Source organism: Penicillium subrubescens (assembly GCF_028828155.1).
Source record: "Penicillium subrubescens strain IBT 31985 chromosome Unknown utg000002l_segment0_segment0, whole genome shotgun sequence".
NCBI classification, from domain to species: domain Eukaryota; kingdom Fungi; phylum Ascomycota; class Eurotiomycetes; order Eurotiales; family Aspergillaceae; genus Penicillium; species Penicillium subrubescens.
In genome coordinates this window covers 6,223,668-6,236,179 of record NW_026643152.1, presented here as the reverse complement: position 1 = coordinate 6,236,179, position 12,512 = coordinate 6,223,668, and the positions used below count along the sequence as shown (strand labels likewise).

The following is a 12,512-nucleotide window of genomic DNA, read 5'->3' as shown; positions in this document are numbered from 1 at the left end:
GAGCCTGAGCTATTGAGGCTTATCATGCCTCAGTCCACCCAGATCAAAATCTGGGAGGTCCTAGGGTGTAAAATGCCTAATTAGGAAACAGGCACTATGAAAGCAGATGGACAAACAAACAGCAGGTATCACAACGCCTCGCAACGCGTTCGATTCTTCCACAATAAGAAAACATCTCTCGTCCTTCTTCCTCTCTTTCTTCCTTTCTCTTCCACCCTCCCATCCCCTCCTCTTCCCTAACATCGTCAACCAACCTTCACCATGGCGGCCTCCCCTGGCCCACCGTCTACTCGGCCGCCTCGCGGCTCTACTGATCCCACTTCAGCTACTCCAGGCCGAGTGATCGAGGCCAAAGACAAAAACTTCCTCGATCTCACCATGTCCTCTGACGATGAGCTGGTTCAGCGCTCCCCGAAGAAGGTCAAGTTGAGCCACCCTCGCTCTAGAAAAAATGCAGAGAACGCCGCTACTCTTGACCTGCCTGAGACTGGCGCTTCTGTTGAGCCCGGTGCTCCAGCTACGGACTGTGCTCCATCTGATGGCAACGCTCCCACTGTCCCTGCAGATACCGAGGCCGAGTGTCTCGTTGCGACTCCACCTGCTACCAGCCCAACTCTCGGCGCTTGTGAAGATGCTCCTATTAGCATCTCTGAGGGCTCTCTAACTGCCACCCCCGAGCCTGCCTCCCCCGTTCCGGACGCTGCCCCTGCGAAGGATAATTTTCCATCCCGTTGCAGTACTCCAAGCGATCACTGGTGCGCTGATGACTATGGCGTCTTTGACCCCGACGAGAGAGAGAACTTCGCATTCGCCAGTTATGATGGCGACATCTTCACCGATCCAAGCGCCTTCAAAGAGCACATCATGTACTGGGCCATGATGGAGAACGACCGCAAATTCAGACGACACCTCCAAGATTGCCTGCGGGGCTCGGCACGCACCTGGTACGAATCACTGAATGAGGAAGAGCGCGAAGATCTCCGTGAAAGTACCCTTGAAGACTGGCTTGATCTCCTTATTGCCAATTTCAGTGCCGACTTTGATGATGTCATGAAGATCATCAAAGACGCGCCTTGGGACTGGTCCAAGGTTCGAAAGAAGGTTAAGCCTGAGGATTGGCTCGAGTATCTGTATGGGTGCGCTAGCCAGGTGTCTGAGTATCAGTGGGAGGCGCTTCATATTGCCTGGGAGCAGATTGACCCGGAGATGAGAGACGATGTGCCGGAGCCGGACAGTGATTGCGAGTACCAGGATTTCCTGGACTATCTTGAGCAGGCGAATGAGGAGTGGCGTGAGACTTTCCGGTTGAAGGGCCTGAAGGAACAAAAGGAACAAAAGGGAAATAAGGGAAGCAATGGAAAGAAGGGAACCAGGGGAACCAAGAGAACCAAGGCAAAGACAGGAAAGAGATGATTGTGAAGGTGGACTACAGCGGCGTCGCGATGAATGCGCATGTCGTGCGATCTATGGGAATCTTGAAGCTATTATTGTCTGCTATGGATGAGGTCGATCTATGGATGTGCGATGGTGATCTATCGTGTTTGTCAGGGAGTATTTTGATGGATGAAATGGAATATCAATCTCAGCTCTAAGACAGCCCGGAAGATCATCGTATGAATTGTAGGCTTCAATGATAGATACAACAGCTAGATACTCAGCAATGAGTTATTCGTAATATAACCACACCAAGCACTCCAAGCAACTCGAATAGAATGCCCCGCTGAAAAGAGGATCCCACCGTTGCCGCCATTTGTTTGCCATGAGAGGCTAAGTAGGATTTCCACCTCCCAATTTCAACAAGACCACCGCGGCTAACCTAATGGTAAATCACTAGGTCATCGCGCCCCTCCGGCGGGGGAAGTGGGTTTGAACCCGAGTGGTATCAATGCCTCGCATAATTGATACATTTCGCTTCATGGGCGGAGTCGGGGTCTGACGCAGTCGCGGCCCGGTGTTTCGGGGTGGTCTTCTTTTTTCTTTATTGTTTTTTTAAGGAATAAGGATGATGATCAGGGTAGTCCGACATTGAGTGTATAGATATTATATATGGTAGTTGGGAAGATACACGGCTTAACAACAAACAGGTACCTTTGCGGCTCTAATTCATCCATATCTACACTCTACCGTAGTCATAATCGTCAATCGGCTTTAACCTTCGAAGCTTTGCGGATCGGTGGATCGAGCTAAACCTAAAGGGGTAATAATTTCGAGGATTAGCGTCTTGCCAAGCCTTTTGGACCTCCCACTGTGGCTATGAGGAAGATTGTTGCCTGTTTACTACTTTTCCATTTTCCAGAACATTATGTCGAGTTGCTTGCCCGTTTGGTTTCTGAAGGAATACCCATTTTGATTGTGAAGCAAATCTGCTCTGCGGATCTTCAATCCTTCCATACAGCCATGAGAGGAAACCCCGCTACCCCGTCCAAAGCCTGCCAGCCGTGCCGCACCAAGAGACGGAAGGTAAGCCATGTCCTTGAGCCTTGGCGACATTCCTGCAGAGAGTGTTTCACGTATCTTATACTTCTGAATAGTGTGATATGATGCGACCAGGATGTTCTCAATGCCGAAGAGCGAACATTGATTGCGGAGGTTATCGGGATTCTTTCTCATTGCGCCTCCGTGATCAGACGTCTCTGGCAGCTCGCAAGTCTCATGAGCGGGCTGCCAAGAGTCGAACCACCTCTCCCAAAACCGAATCTGAACCTGAATGTGATGAGACTGTCAGGGTCCATGCTTCCGTCGCTCGGGAACTGCCAGAGACCCCGGAAATACTAGCTCTGAGCTATTTCATGCATATCTATGCCCCGACTGCTGCATTCGAGTACTTGGTCGAAGTATCGTCGACATTTCTCACTACGCAGCCCCTAGCGGATGCTCTTCTAGCCCCATCACTGCTCTTATTCTCGCAGAACCTCCGATTACCATCAGTCCAATCACTTGCCCAATCGCATTACGCTAGGGCATTAAGGTCCACAAATTCAGCCCTTTCATGTCCAGACCTAGCGACAAGCGATAGTACTCTCCTGGCAATATTGCTACTGAGTCTATTCGAAGCCTTGGTCTTTCAAGGACGAAAAATTCCAGTGAATTGGAACGCCCATACTCGCGGGGCGTCGGAGCTTTTACGACTCCGAGGCGAGGGACAATTCGACAGTCCCCTCGGCCGCCATTTATTCCGACATGCCTCTTTGAACATTAGAACACATTGTGCCCAACTCGGTGTGAGCACGCCTTCTGTCTTGTGCACTCTTGAAAGCGCTCAATTGGAGAGAATATATACGACTGGAAGGACTCGCCAATTCGGACGAGTGGTCGACGGTATTGCAAATGCGCGGGCTAACATGAACAATCTCACCCCCATGGAACATTTGTCCAGACTTTTAGAGCTGAACAGCGTTCTGGAGAATATTTTGAACGATCTCCGGAGAGAAGTACCTTTCGAAGTCATCGATGCCACAGCCATACAAGGATCCATACGGACATACAAGAATAAAGTATATCGATACGTGTCTCAGAGAATCGCGCGGACGTGGAATATGGTTCGGATAACCAGATTATTCATTGTCCAGATGATGAACTCCGCATTACTCTCTCCTCGTGCTCTGGACTTTCCAGATGAGGCGCGGGTTCGAGTCCAAGAGCTTATCACGGTAACTGGCACGGAGATGATATCCGACATTCTGCACAGCGTTCCATACTCACTTGAGCTTTCCGTCAACCCGATAGTGTCGGCTAGGGCACTTATTTACCCTTTATCTGGGATTGCGGTCTTCGAATTCGCGTCACCGGATGCTGCAGAGTATGCTCTCAACAGATTGGAGTTCATTGGCAGGCAGTATGGCTTCCCGCAAGCTATTGACTCGGCGAATATGATTGCACAAACTAACGACCTCGAAGACTGGTAAGCATGACCCGCTTAAACTTCACGTATTTGCAACCGAAACTGACTATGTGTTTGAATTTCTCAGGGTTCACCTGTCTGTACTATCTTGTTAATAAGCATGTCACCAATAAGCCATGTTTGGCGAGATTTCCAAGGTTTATTCAATTCGCTCGCCTAACGGCATACATCTCCTTATAGAGTATCGTATATAACTAGCAAATGCCTTGTCGAGCGTTGACAAATCGATATAAGTCTATAGCAAGAATTAAATTGAAACGGGACAAATAATAATGAAGAATCCCAAAATACAAAATCATGTTACAAAAACAGTAAACAAAAAGCCGACAAAGGAAAACGATATGCCAAAGTGATATCCAGTGAAAGGACAGGTGAAAAAAGTAGATAGACCGTCAATGCTTTCTTTCTCATACTTCCTCCTAGGGGAGAGGCACTCCCCACCCGAAGATTCAGACCAAATCCAGGTAAATTCAATCACAGCATCCAGTGCTGACATTATGAATTCCCCGGTTAGGAGAGAGCATCCTCGATATACTCCGCCTGAGTCTCATCACCCTTGTTGTATCCGAAAGACTTGTAGTACTTCTCCTTGACTTCCTCGAAGGGCTTGCAGGCGTTGATTCCGGATCCCTGTAAAGCAAGAGTTATTAGATGTCTGTCTTGGTCCAGCGTTATTGATCCAAATGGCTGTATATAACATACCCCATTCTCGGAATTGCAGCACATAGGACCATACCCCTCCGCATCACAAGCGTTCGGGGAGACATCATCGGCCATAGCTTTGCCTATAACACAGCCAGAGAAATTAGCATCATCGTATCCCCCAAGACGATCAAGCTTTAAAATATTCAATCAAATATAAACATACAATCGAACGAGATCTGCGAGCTGACAGAGATTCCGCCCAGAGCCGGGACAAGTTCCCCGATGCCATCGATAAGCATGCGAGAAGTCTGTTGAAGGGACATGCAGCATCTCTTGAATTGTTTCTGCGGGCACTGGTACGCTCCGACGGGAGTCATTGAAGGGGATTCCACGGGGGAGACCTGCGATGGAGGAGCCATCATGGCCTGTGTGGGTGTAGGTGCGGTCATGGACTTTCCCGCTGCGACAGGGACGGCGGTAGTGATAGTGAGGGTTGCGAGGGTGTAGAAGAGCGTTGGGATATGCATTTTGACTGGTTTTGAGTTTGCTGAGCTTGAGTTGTAGTTTTGTGTGCTTGTTTGTGTATACAGCGAGGTTTGAATAGCCCTTTAGAGAGAATGCGTGAGGCTTTACTGCACAACACACACAATGTCGCTCGTCAAGGAGTATTCTGATTTCAAAAGGATTGTCTTGTCTCGTATAGAGTGGTCGGATTCAAAAGAGTGTATTATAGCGTGAGTGTATATCAAAGCCCGTGAAGGAACGACGAGAGCTGGGCGAGAGTCAGGGGGCGTCAAATGGCGAACTTGCTAGTTGTCGACGATAGATGTAGCAACTCAAACTCTCACGGGCGAAAAGCAACAAAGGTCCCTGGGAGTGGAGTGCCGGCTTGCGTGCCTGGGCGTTTCAACCCTCGCAGCGCTCGGTCCAAGAAAGTCCTGCCGGGGGATTTTCGAGCCGAAATTACCGGTGCCCACGCAGTACGCAGTTCCTGTTTTACTCCCTTGGGTGGTTAGTACTGTAGGCCCTTGTTGCTTGGGTCGAGGATTCCAGGGCTAGGGGTCCAGCCTGCTCGGAAGGTGAGAAAGTGGCTTGTATGCTTGGTCGATGGACAGTCTGAATCATTTGGAATGTGAAATAATAACATGCTCGAGTTGTTATTGGTCCTACAGTGTTATTTTCCGTCTGGTATGCTCGCGTGTCGGTTGCTATCAATTAGATCCCGTCCGATATCAGTGATACCCTAGTTCTGGAGTCAAAATCGTAGCTACTCAACAAGCTCTGTAGCAGTCGAGCACTCTAATTCACTCTGAGGATTCGAATACAATTCTGTCTAACTTGCACGAGGATTGAGCACAGAAAGTTCGGAGGGCGCAACCCAATTGAGCTCACAATCCACAACGCATGCAAGGGGCACCATTGAAGAATGCACCACCAGTTCATCGTAATCCCCCTGCCAACAAGGGGTACTCGTGCCTTGTTATTCGATGCAGGAACGAGGTGGCTCCACACTATTCGCGCAATTAATAGGATCCAAGAATCATCGAGATCGGTGATCGATCGTGGGTAGCTGATTCACGTAGCATGGGCGGGCGATTAGGGCTAGGTAGACGTACAGCGAGTTCAGAAGAAGTGTGAGAGCTTCACTGGCTCAATCACTAGCTAGGGAACACCCACTGCTGCATCGAGTAAATCTACAGTCTACGAGAAAGAGGGAAGATTTCGAGCTACGATAGCTTGGAGTACAAATAGGTGGTTCCAGATAAAGATATAAAAAAAAGCTCGGATGCACCAGGCAATCTCGCTCATGACTGTTGCTGCACATGTCGTGATGCCAACAGGCAATGTCAAAGGTAACAAGAGTAGTAAGTATACAGGGAAGTCGTAGTCGTAAACAACAGACTTTTTTCTCAAGGGACAAACAGTCTTGGCGTCCCAATTCGAGATGTCAGTGGTCATCACATGGGTGCATCCATGGCAAAGCAAACCCAAAAAATCATGGATCTGACAGGGAGATCCGGGGAAATATCATCGCTCGCTCGCTCGCACGCTAAAAAGAATCGCAAAAAGTATTGTACAGCCTGAATGTCCCTATAAAAGGAAATGGCAGGGTTCAGGGCAAAGCAGCATGAATAAACTGGCTGTTGAGGCCGGAGAAATGGACGGGTAGATGGAGGTGGATGGTGCGAATGGAACATCATTAGTAGACTGCTCTATGTCCAGAAACGGACGCCGAGATAGCCACGGATTCAGAAGAAGAGTAGTAGAAGCGAGTGTCAAGAAACGAAGGGGAAGGTTGAGGGTAGTGGGCTAAGATCCATCAAGGATCTTACCGTTTTTTTGTGAGGGATTTCCTGATAGTGTTGTGAGTGGGTAAGAGAGAGGACGAGACAGAGACAGATTCACTGTTGGCAAAAGTGACCAGAACGACTCAATCAACGTTCCTCGTGAATGAAAAAGCTGTGCAAAAGATGTCCAAGGTGGTAAGGGCAGAGGGGGATATTGGGGAGTGGGTGTGTGAAAAAGGAATGAAACATTTCACAGTGACTCGACTCTTGTCGGGAACACAGAGAAATGCAAGGCTTTGAAAATGCTGTATCGCTGGGAAAGCAGCAAATGCGCATTCTCGCGCGGCTCATCGAACTTCGTAAAGGGAAAAAACTCCGCCTACGGGCGAACATGAACGGGAAGGTACGACAGATGAGCTTCCGTCAATCTGCGCCATCAACACCAGATGGATGCTGATAAGACTTCATAACGGTCGTATCATAAGAAAGGACCGCTAGTGTCAAGTGTTAACAAGATCCCTGAAGTAGACATAAATATAGCTGTGGTAATACATACCTCAAGACATGCTAGCAGTCCTAATACCGTGACGGCTTAGCCTCATTGGGACTGCATATGGGCTTCTAGCCATGATGCTGGTGAGCTGCATGGCGAGTAGCAGCGGCAGCAGCACTGGCTGAAGTAGGTGGAGCGCCATTGGCCTGGCGGGCAAGCACACCATTGCTGGAGGTACCACTGCGGCCACTGTTGCCGCTGCTCTGGCTACTACGGCTGCTGCCGCTGTTGCCGCTGTTGTTGTCGTCAATATCGACAAATGAGGACATTTGACGCTGAGTGTACTCCAACATGGTACGGTTGTAGTCCTCGAGGGAGTTTCTAGGATCCGTGGACCGTTGGGTCTCAACGTGGTTCCCATGAGAGGGACCAGTTTCTCCTGATTCATGGGCGAACATGTTATGGATGTTATCCGATGGCTGCTGCATTTGGTGGCCTTCAGTCATGGTGGGAAATGTCTAGATGATCATAAGGTCAGTTCACTGAGGCCTACATGGGTATCAGTTGGGTGAGGTGTTGATCAAGTGTAGATATTCGGAAAGGGAAGTAAATAGTAGAGGAATCATGGGGTATAAGATGAGGAAGGTATTCCTCCTACCCTTGGGAATAGGTAAGGCATAGGGGACGGCGTGTCGCTTTGAACGGCGGGATGTACTTTAGGGGAGGCATGAGTAGGTGGAGGGTCTGAGGGAAGCAAGCACGATATAGCTCAAAAGGCAAGTAGGATAAGCAGGGCAATGGTTCATGAATAGCTTACCTTTGTAAGAGTAAACCTGTTTTAAGCAAGCGGCTGAGATAGAAACAGAGCCAAAGTTGAATAACAATGGAAGTTATTTCTGGCGTGGGAGAGTAATTATGCAACGGGGTGCGATGGGACACGGCGTCAAGAGTCAAAAAGGTTATGGGGCGGCAATCACAGGGGTAGGGCATATACGCGGGGGGAGAGCGGAAATATAATTTGAACATAAATTAGATTCGATTTGAGGCATATATATAATAGAACTTGTGACTCCACGAGACGAATGAGATCACTGCGGATGATCGAGGAGGGCAAAAGACCTCCATCGATTTGGTGGTTGCTGATAGGCCCAGGAGTATAGAGGTTATAGTTTCCCTCGTGTTTCCCTCGTCTCCTGAGAGGGTCCATGGGCGACGTTCGAAGACAGATTCCATCGCCGAACCCAGGCGCAGTGACATCATTGGCTGAATGAGGAGGAGTGGGTGGAAATATAGTAAAAGTGGATGAAGATGTGGATGTATGGCTTCGTTCGCGTGAGGCTAAGGCTGGGCGACATCATAAGAAACCGCCGCCCTACCCTCCTTCACGTTAGACGATCCCCACCGGCTCGCGATAGACGTTCCGTCTGCCGCTGTCGCTGGCTGCTTAAGGGGGTGTGGAGATGATTATCATTATGGGAAATAATCCACCTCCACTCCTCGCTGAGGACTGGTGTAATGACTGTCCTTGGGAGGAATAGCAGTATCATCTGGAGTCTGGTCCACTCGCGAATGGACCACCTCCTCCCGATGAGGTCACTTGGGAATGCGCAAATGGGCCAGTTGAACCAGTGGGTGAGGCCGAGACGTATGGCGTCCTGAGATCGGCAGACGGAAGTTGACCATCCCCTGCAGATCTTCCTCTGACGTCTCTTGATGGCGCTGCTGGCTATACCATTATTATTATTATTATTACCAGAACATCGAACCCTCTCCCATCTTTGTGTTCAGCTACCACAATGGGACTGAATGTGCCGATGGCCGCGGAAACGCGCGGTGGACGTCTTTGGTGGAGGGCTGAGCTGCAGCCACCAGGAGTCAATCCACGCTACTTCCACAGAATCATTCAACGGATGGACCTTTTCAGAATGAATGATAAAAGATGAAGCGGGGAGAGAAGGAAATGAATTTCGCGAGGATCAATTGGAGGGTCTGGAATTACTCTGGATCCATAATCCATCGATGGCTTGAGAATGGGGTCGATGATCAGCTTTCTGACGTTCCATAACATGCTCCCATCGTGGAAGATACTGATGACTCTCTTTTCTTTTCAGCTATGCGTATTCACAGATCAATCAGAATCATCTCCCTTCGACTGGACTGCATCTCTGCAGTATATCCGTATTGCAGCAAAGGTCGAGAGCTGAGGCTCGGACAGGTGGAGTCTGGCTGAACGCCCATAACGTCATGCCCTCGAGTATCGGGGCGATCCGAGCTTCGATTTGGTCTTTGCTCCCCTAGCAGCGATGAAATAATTCAATAATTCAATAATATTCGGCCATGCAGGAACCCATCATCATTCTATACTTGCCAAAAGTATGAGAGGCTTGGAGACGATCTGATTTACAAACTATCACGTCAAATTGCCGCCTCTATACTAAACAACAGCTCTTGGCCTTCTGCTTCTCTTAGCAGTACACCGATGGCTCAAACCGATCGCCAAAAGTAAATTAGCCAAATGGCCACAGTGGATAAGCCAAATGCATCATGCAGACTTTCATTGGACGTTGACTTCCCCTCTTGTTTCTCCTCGATCCTTATGACGGGGATTGTTGCCTCGTCCGTGAGGCAGGAAAAGGCACCTGACGTCAGAAGCCCTGATAGTATCACAGTACGACTTCCTCACTGTATGAAGCTATCCAGCCACATCATTAAAGTAGGTAAATATCCAGTTACTAGGTTAGTGTGTAAGTGATACATTCATTTGATTAGCAGTTTTTGAAGATGCAAACACCTCAAGATCAGAGTGTGATATATCGGGCCAGTCAATAACACATATCGAGAACCGGAACTATATCCAGTAGACAAACACTCTGAGTATACCGTCACATCCAATGACGAACCTCCAGGTAACTTTCCAAAGTACATATGCATGCTGTAAACCATAAAAGGGGAGCAAAAGTCAGAGAATCTCATAGAACATCAGCCTCACTCAAGCCCCTGCACGAACTACGGAGTACGGAGACAGCCCCGCGCTTAGAGCAAGTGGATCTAAGCAGAGATAATGTCATTGCGGCCAGTCAAAAGCCCTAGAAGTTTGCCATGTAAAGTGCAGTGCAGTAGGTTCCGAAAGATCGACCATTTGATAAACCTACACCCGCGGGGGGGACGAAAGAAGTGGATAGACATGGAAAGTTTCTTATTCGCGCAGTGGCGCACGGGGTACGTCTTCCGTCTAGCTTCACCCCATCCAAGAATGGGGCAATTATTCCAACGATTCCAATCAGATACAAGCTCGGAGTTCTTCTCCTTCAATTTCTTTCCCTTTGTAACCGTGGGAGGCGTGGGATAGCATTTCTGACTAGCGACAATGATGTCTGCTATGTATGGACCCTGTGCGCAAAAACGAGGACGATCATACAACGTCAGATCTATTGTATGGAGCATGTGCTTGCAGAAATCTATCAAATAATAATGGTCATCGAGAGCACTGTGTACTCCCTATTTATCAACACTATGAATGATGAATCCGTAAAACTATAAATTCATCAATTATTTCCTTAATGAGCATACATGAGTTTTTCGAATAAGATAAACCACATATACTTCGCCGCAAGGAATCATTTCAATGTGGCTGCTCACTATAATGTAGTCAGAGAGTAAATAAATGATGCTGTGTGAGATCAGCGCTGACACCAAGTGGTCCTGTGCGATGTCATAAGTGGAAAGAAAGTTGTGGAGTATGTCCCCCTGTTCGACAGGGCATGATGTCTTCTATGGGGCTTTCATCGGCGGCACAAGACCCGAAAGTGCCCTGGAGCGCTAATCGCCGAGAGGAAGTTACAGTACTAAGGTTGTCCGGAATATCAATGTCAGTTCAAATCAGAACGTTGCCAAAGTATCAAGTCTATTACGGTGCCAATATGGATCTATGTTGGACTCCTGCCCTACATCACGCAGGTAATCGACCACTGCTCGAGAAACCCCTATGAACGCATTGCCATTCTCCAAATAGATCACATCACAGTCGAATACAAGATCAGAATGTCGGGTCAACGTCCGTATCCACTAGCACCAGCACCCACATACCTCCCCAGTCCACACACGTAAAATCAGGGATATCCTCCCGTACAGGCTATTTTACAGAAAAAAGTGAACAAGATTTTTAGCCGAGCATAGACATGTCGATTGATAACATTGTCGACCCTGACAATATCACAGCCAAACTAGGAGGCGAATATGACGATCGAACGCAGCCGACTCGTCGGTGGCTGCCCTGGCCCGATGATATCACTTCTCTCCTCTCTCCCAAACGGCTGCATTCCGATAGACGGCGAACACGAACATAGATGCTCGCGCGAACTTTGAATAATAATGAATATCTGTAGAATTGGTGGGATGAAATCATCCCTGCAGCGGTCGGATATTCTGTCTGTATTGAAGATGAGACACGTCGAACCACGGGCATTGTCGTTGAACGTCATGGACCCATATCCTCGTCCTCGTATTAAGTTCTCCCCTCCTGTTGCATCATCGGCTTCCTCCTGTACGCTGACCAGTCTCTCTGACGAATTTCTCGCCTTGCCACGGCAATATCTTCTGTGGAAGTTGAAGTCCCCTACACCCGGGGTCGTTCTTCAATGCTATCATGGTAGTCGCGCCTGTCGTCAACCTAAAATAAAATCGATGGCCTAGACCTTGAAGAAACCTGTTTCTCCTAGAGAAAGCACAGCTAATCGAGCAGGATCAGCGTCTCCAGCATGACTGGCGGAAGCTGTCTGGTATTTTCGATTTTAATCACACGAATCTCTCTGCAGACTCGCCTTCCGGATGGATGCATGATCAGGAAGCTCAGTCGCCCTGCGAAAGCATATTTCGGTAAGAATTGCCCTCTCATCTACATCAATACTGATGTCGCCACGGCGATGACCACTGTGTATGATCTGAGACAGGACAAACTGGTGTGATCATTGCTAGACGCTAGGCTGTGCATCTCTGCCCATGACGATGACAACAGGAGAATCGCACCCTCGGGAATCTACCGAATCCAACCTCGAACACCTCGATACCCACCTTCAAGACTCAAAATAAAAACCACGCCAACAGCCCGATTCTCGATTCCTGATCGCTGCCGATTGTCGAGGCCTGTCGATGCCGAATGACGGAAACACGCATCATAACAGATAAT

The 12,512-nt window shown here is 48.6% G+C and overlaps 4 protein-coding genes across 4 annotated transcripts; 2 read left to right on the top strand and 2 right to left on the bottom strand.

Moving 5' to 3' along the window:
- Positions 1-261: 261 nt before the first annotated feature.
- On the top strand, positions 262-1,413 carry N7473_003578 (uncharacterized protein; the record flags this gene model as incomplete). Its single annotated transcript, XM_057149518.1, has 1 exon — positions 262-1,413. One exon carries the CDS (start codon positions 262-264, stop codon positions 1,411-1,413), a length of 1,152 nt encoding a protein of 383 aa, XP_057013172.1.
- An 881-nt stretch (positions 1,414-2,294) lies between these two features.
- On the top strand, positions 2,295-3,905 carry N7473_003577 (Zn(II)2Cys6 transcription factor domain-containing protein; the record flags this gene model as incomplete). The annotated part of the gene is made up of 2 exons (XM_057149517.1): positions 2,295-2,460; positions 2,532-3,905. Exons 1-2 carry the CDS (start codon positions 2,398-2,400, stop codon positions 3,903-3,905), a joined length of 1,437 nt encoding a protein of 478 aa, XP_057013171.1. The 5' UTR covers positions 2,295-2,397.
- A 506-nt stretch (positions 3,906-4,411) lies between these two features.
- N7473_003576 (uncharacterized protein) lies at positions 4,412-5,073 on the bottom strand (the record flags this gene model as incomplete). Its single annotated transcript, XM_057149516.1, has 3 exons — positions 4,412-4,531; positions 4,604-4,686; positions 4,770-5,073. The coding sequence occupies 3 exons, from the start codon at positions 5,071-5,073 to the stop codon at positions 4,412-4,414; spliced, it is 507 nt and encodes a 168-aa protein (XP_057013170.1).
- A 2,382-nt stretch (positions 5,074-7,455) lies between these two features.
- On the bottom strand, positions 7,456-7,833 carry N7473_003575 (uncharacterized protein; the record flags this gene model as incomplete). The annotated part of the gene is made up of 1 exon (XM_057149515.1): positions 7,456-7,833. One exon carries the CDS (start codon positions 7,831-7,833, stop codon positions 7,456-7,458), a length of 378 nt encoding a protein of 125 aa, XP_057013169.1.
- Between the last annotated feature and the right edge of the window lie 4,679 nt (positions 7,834-12,512).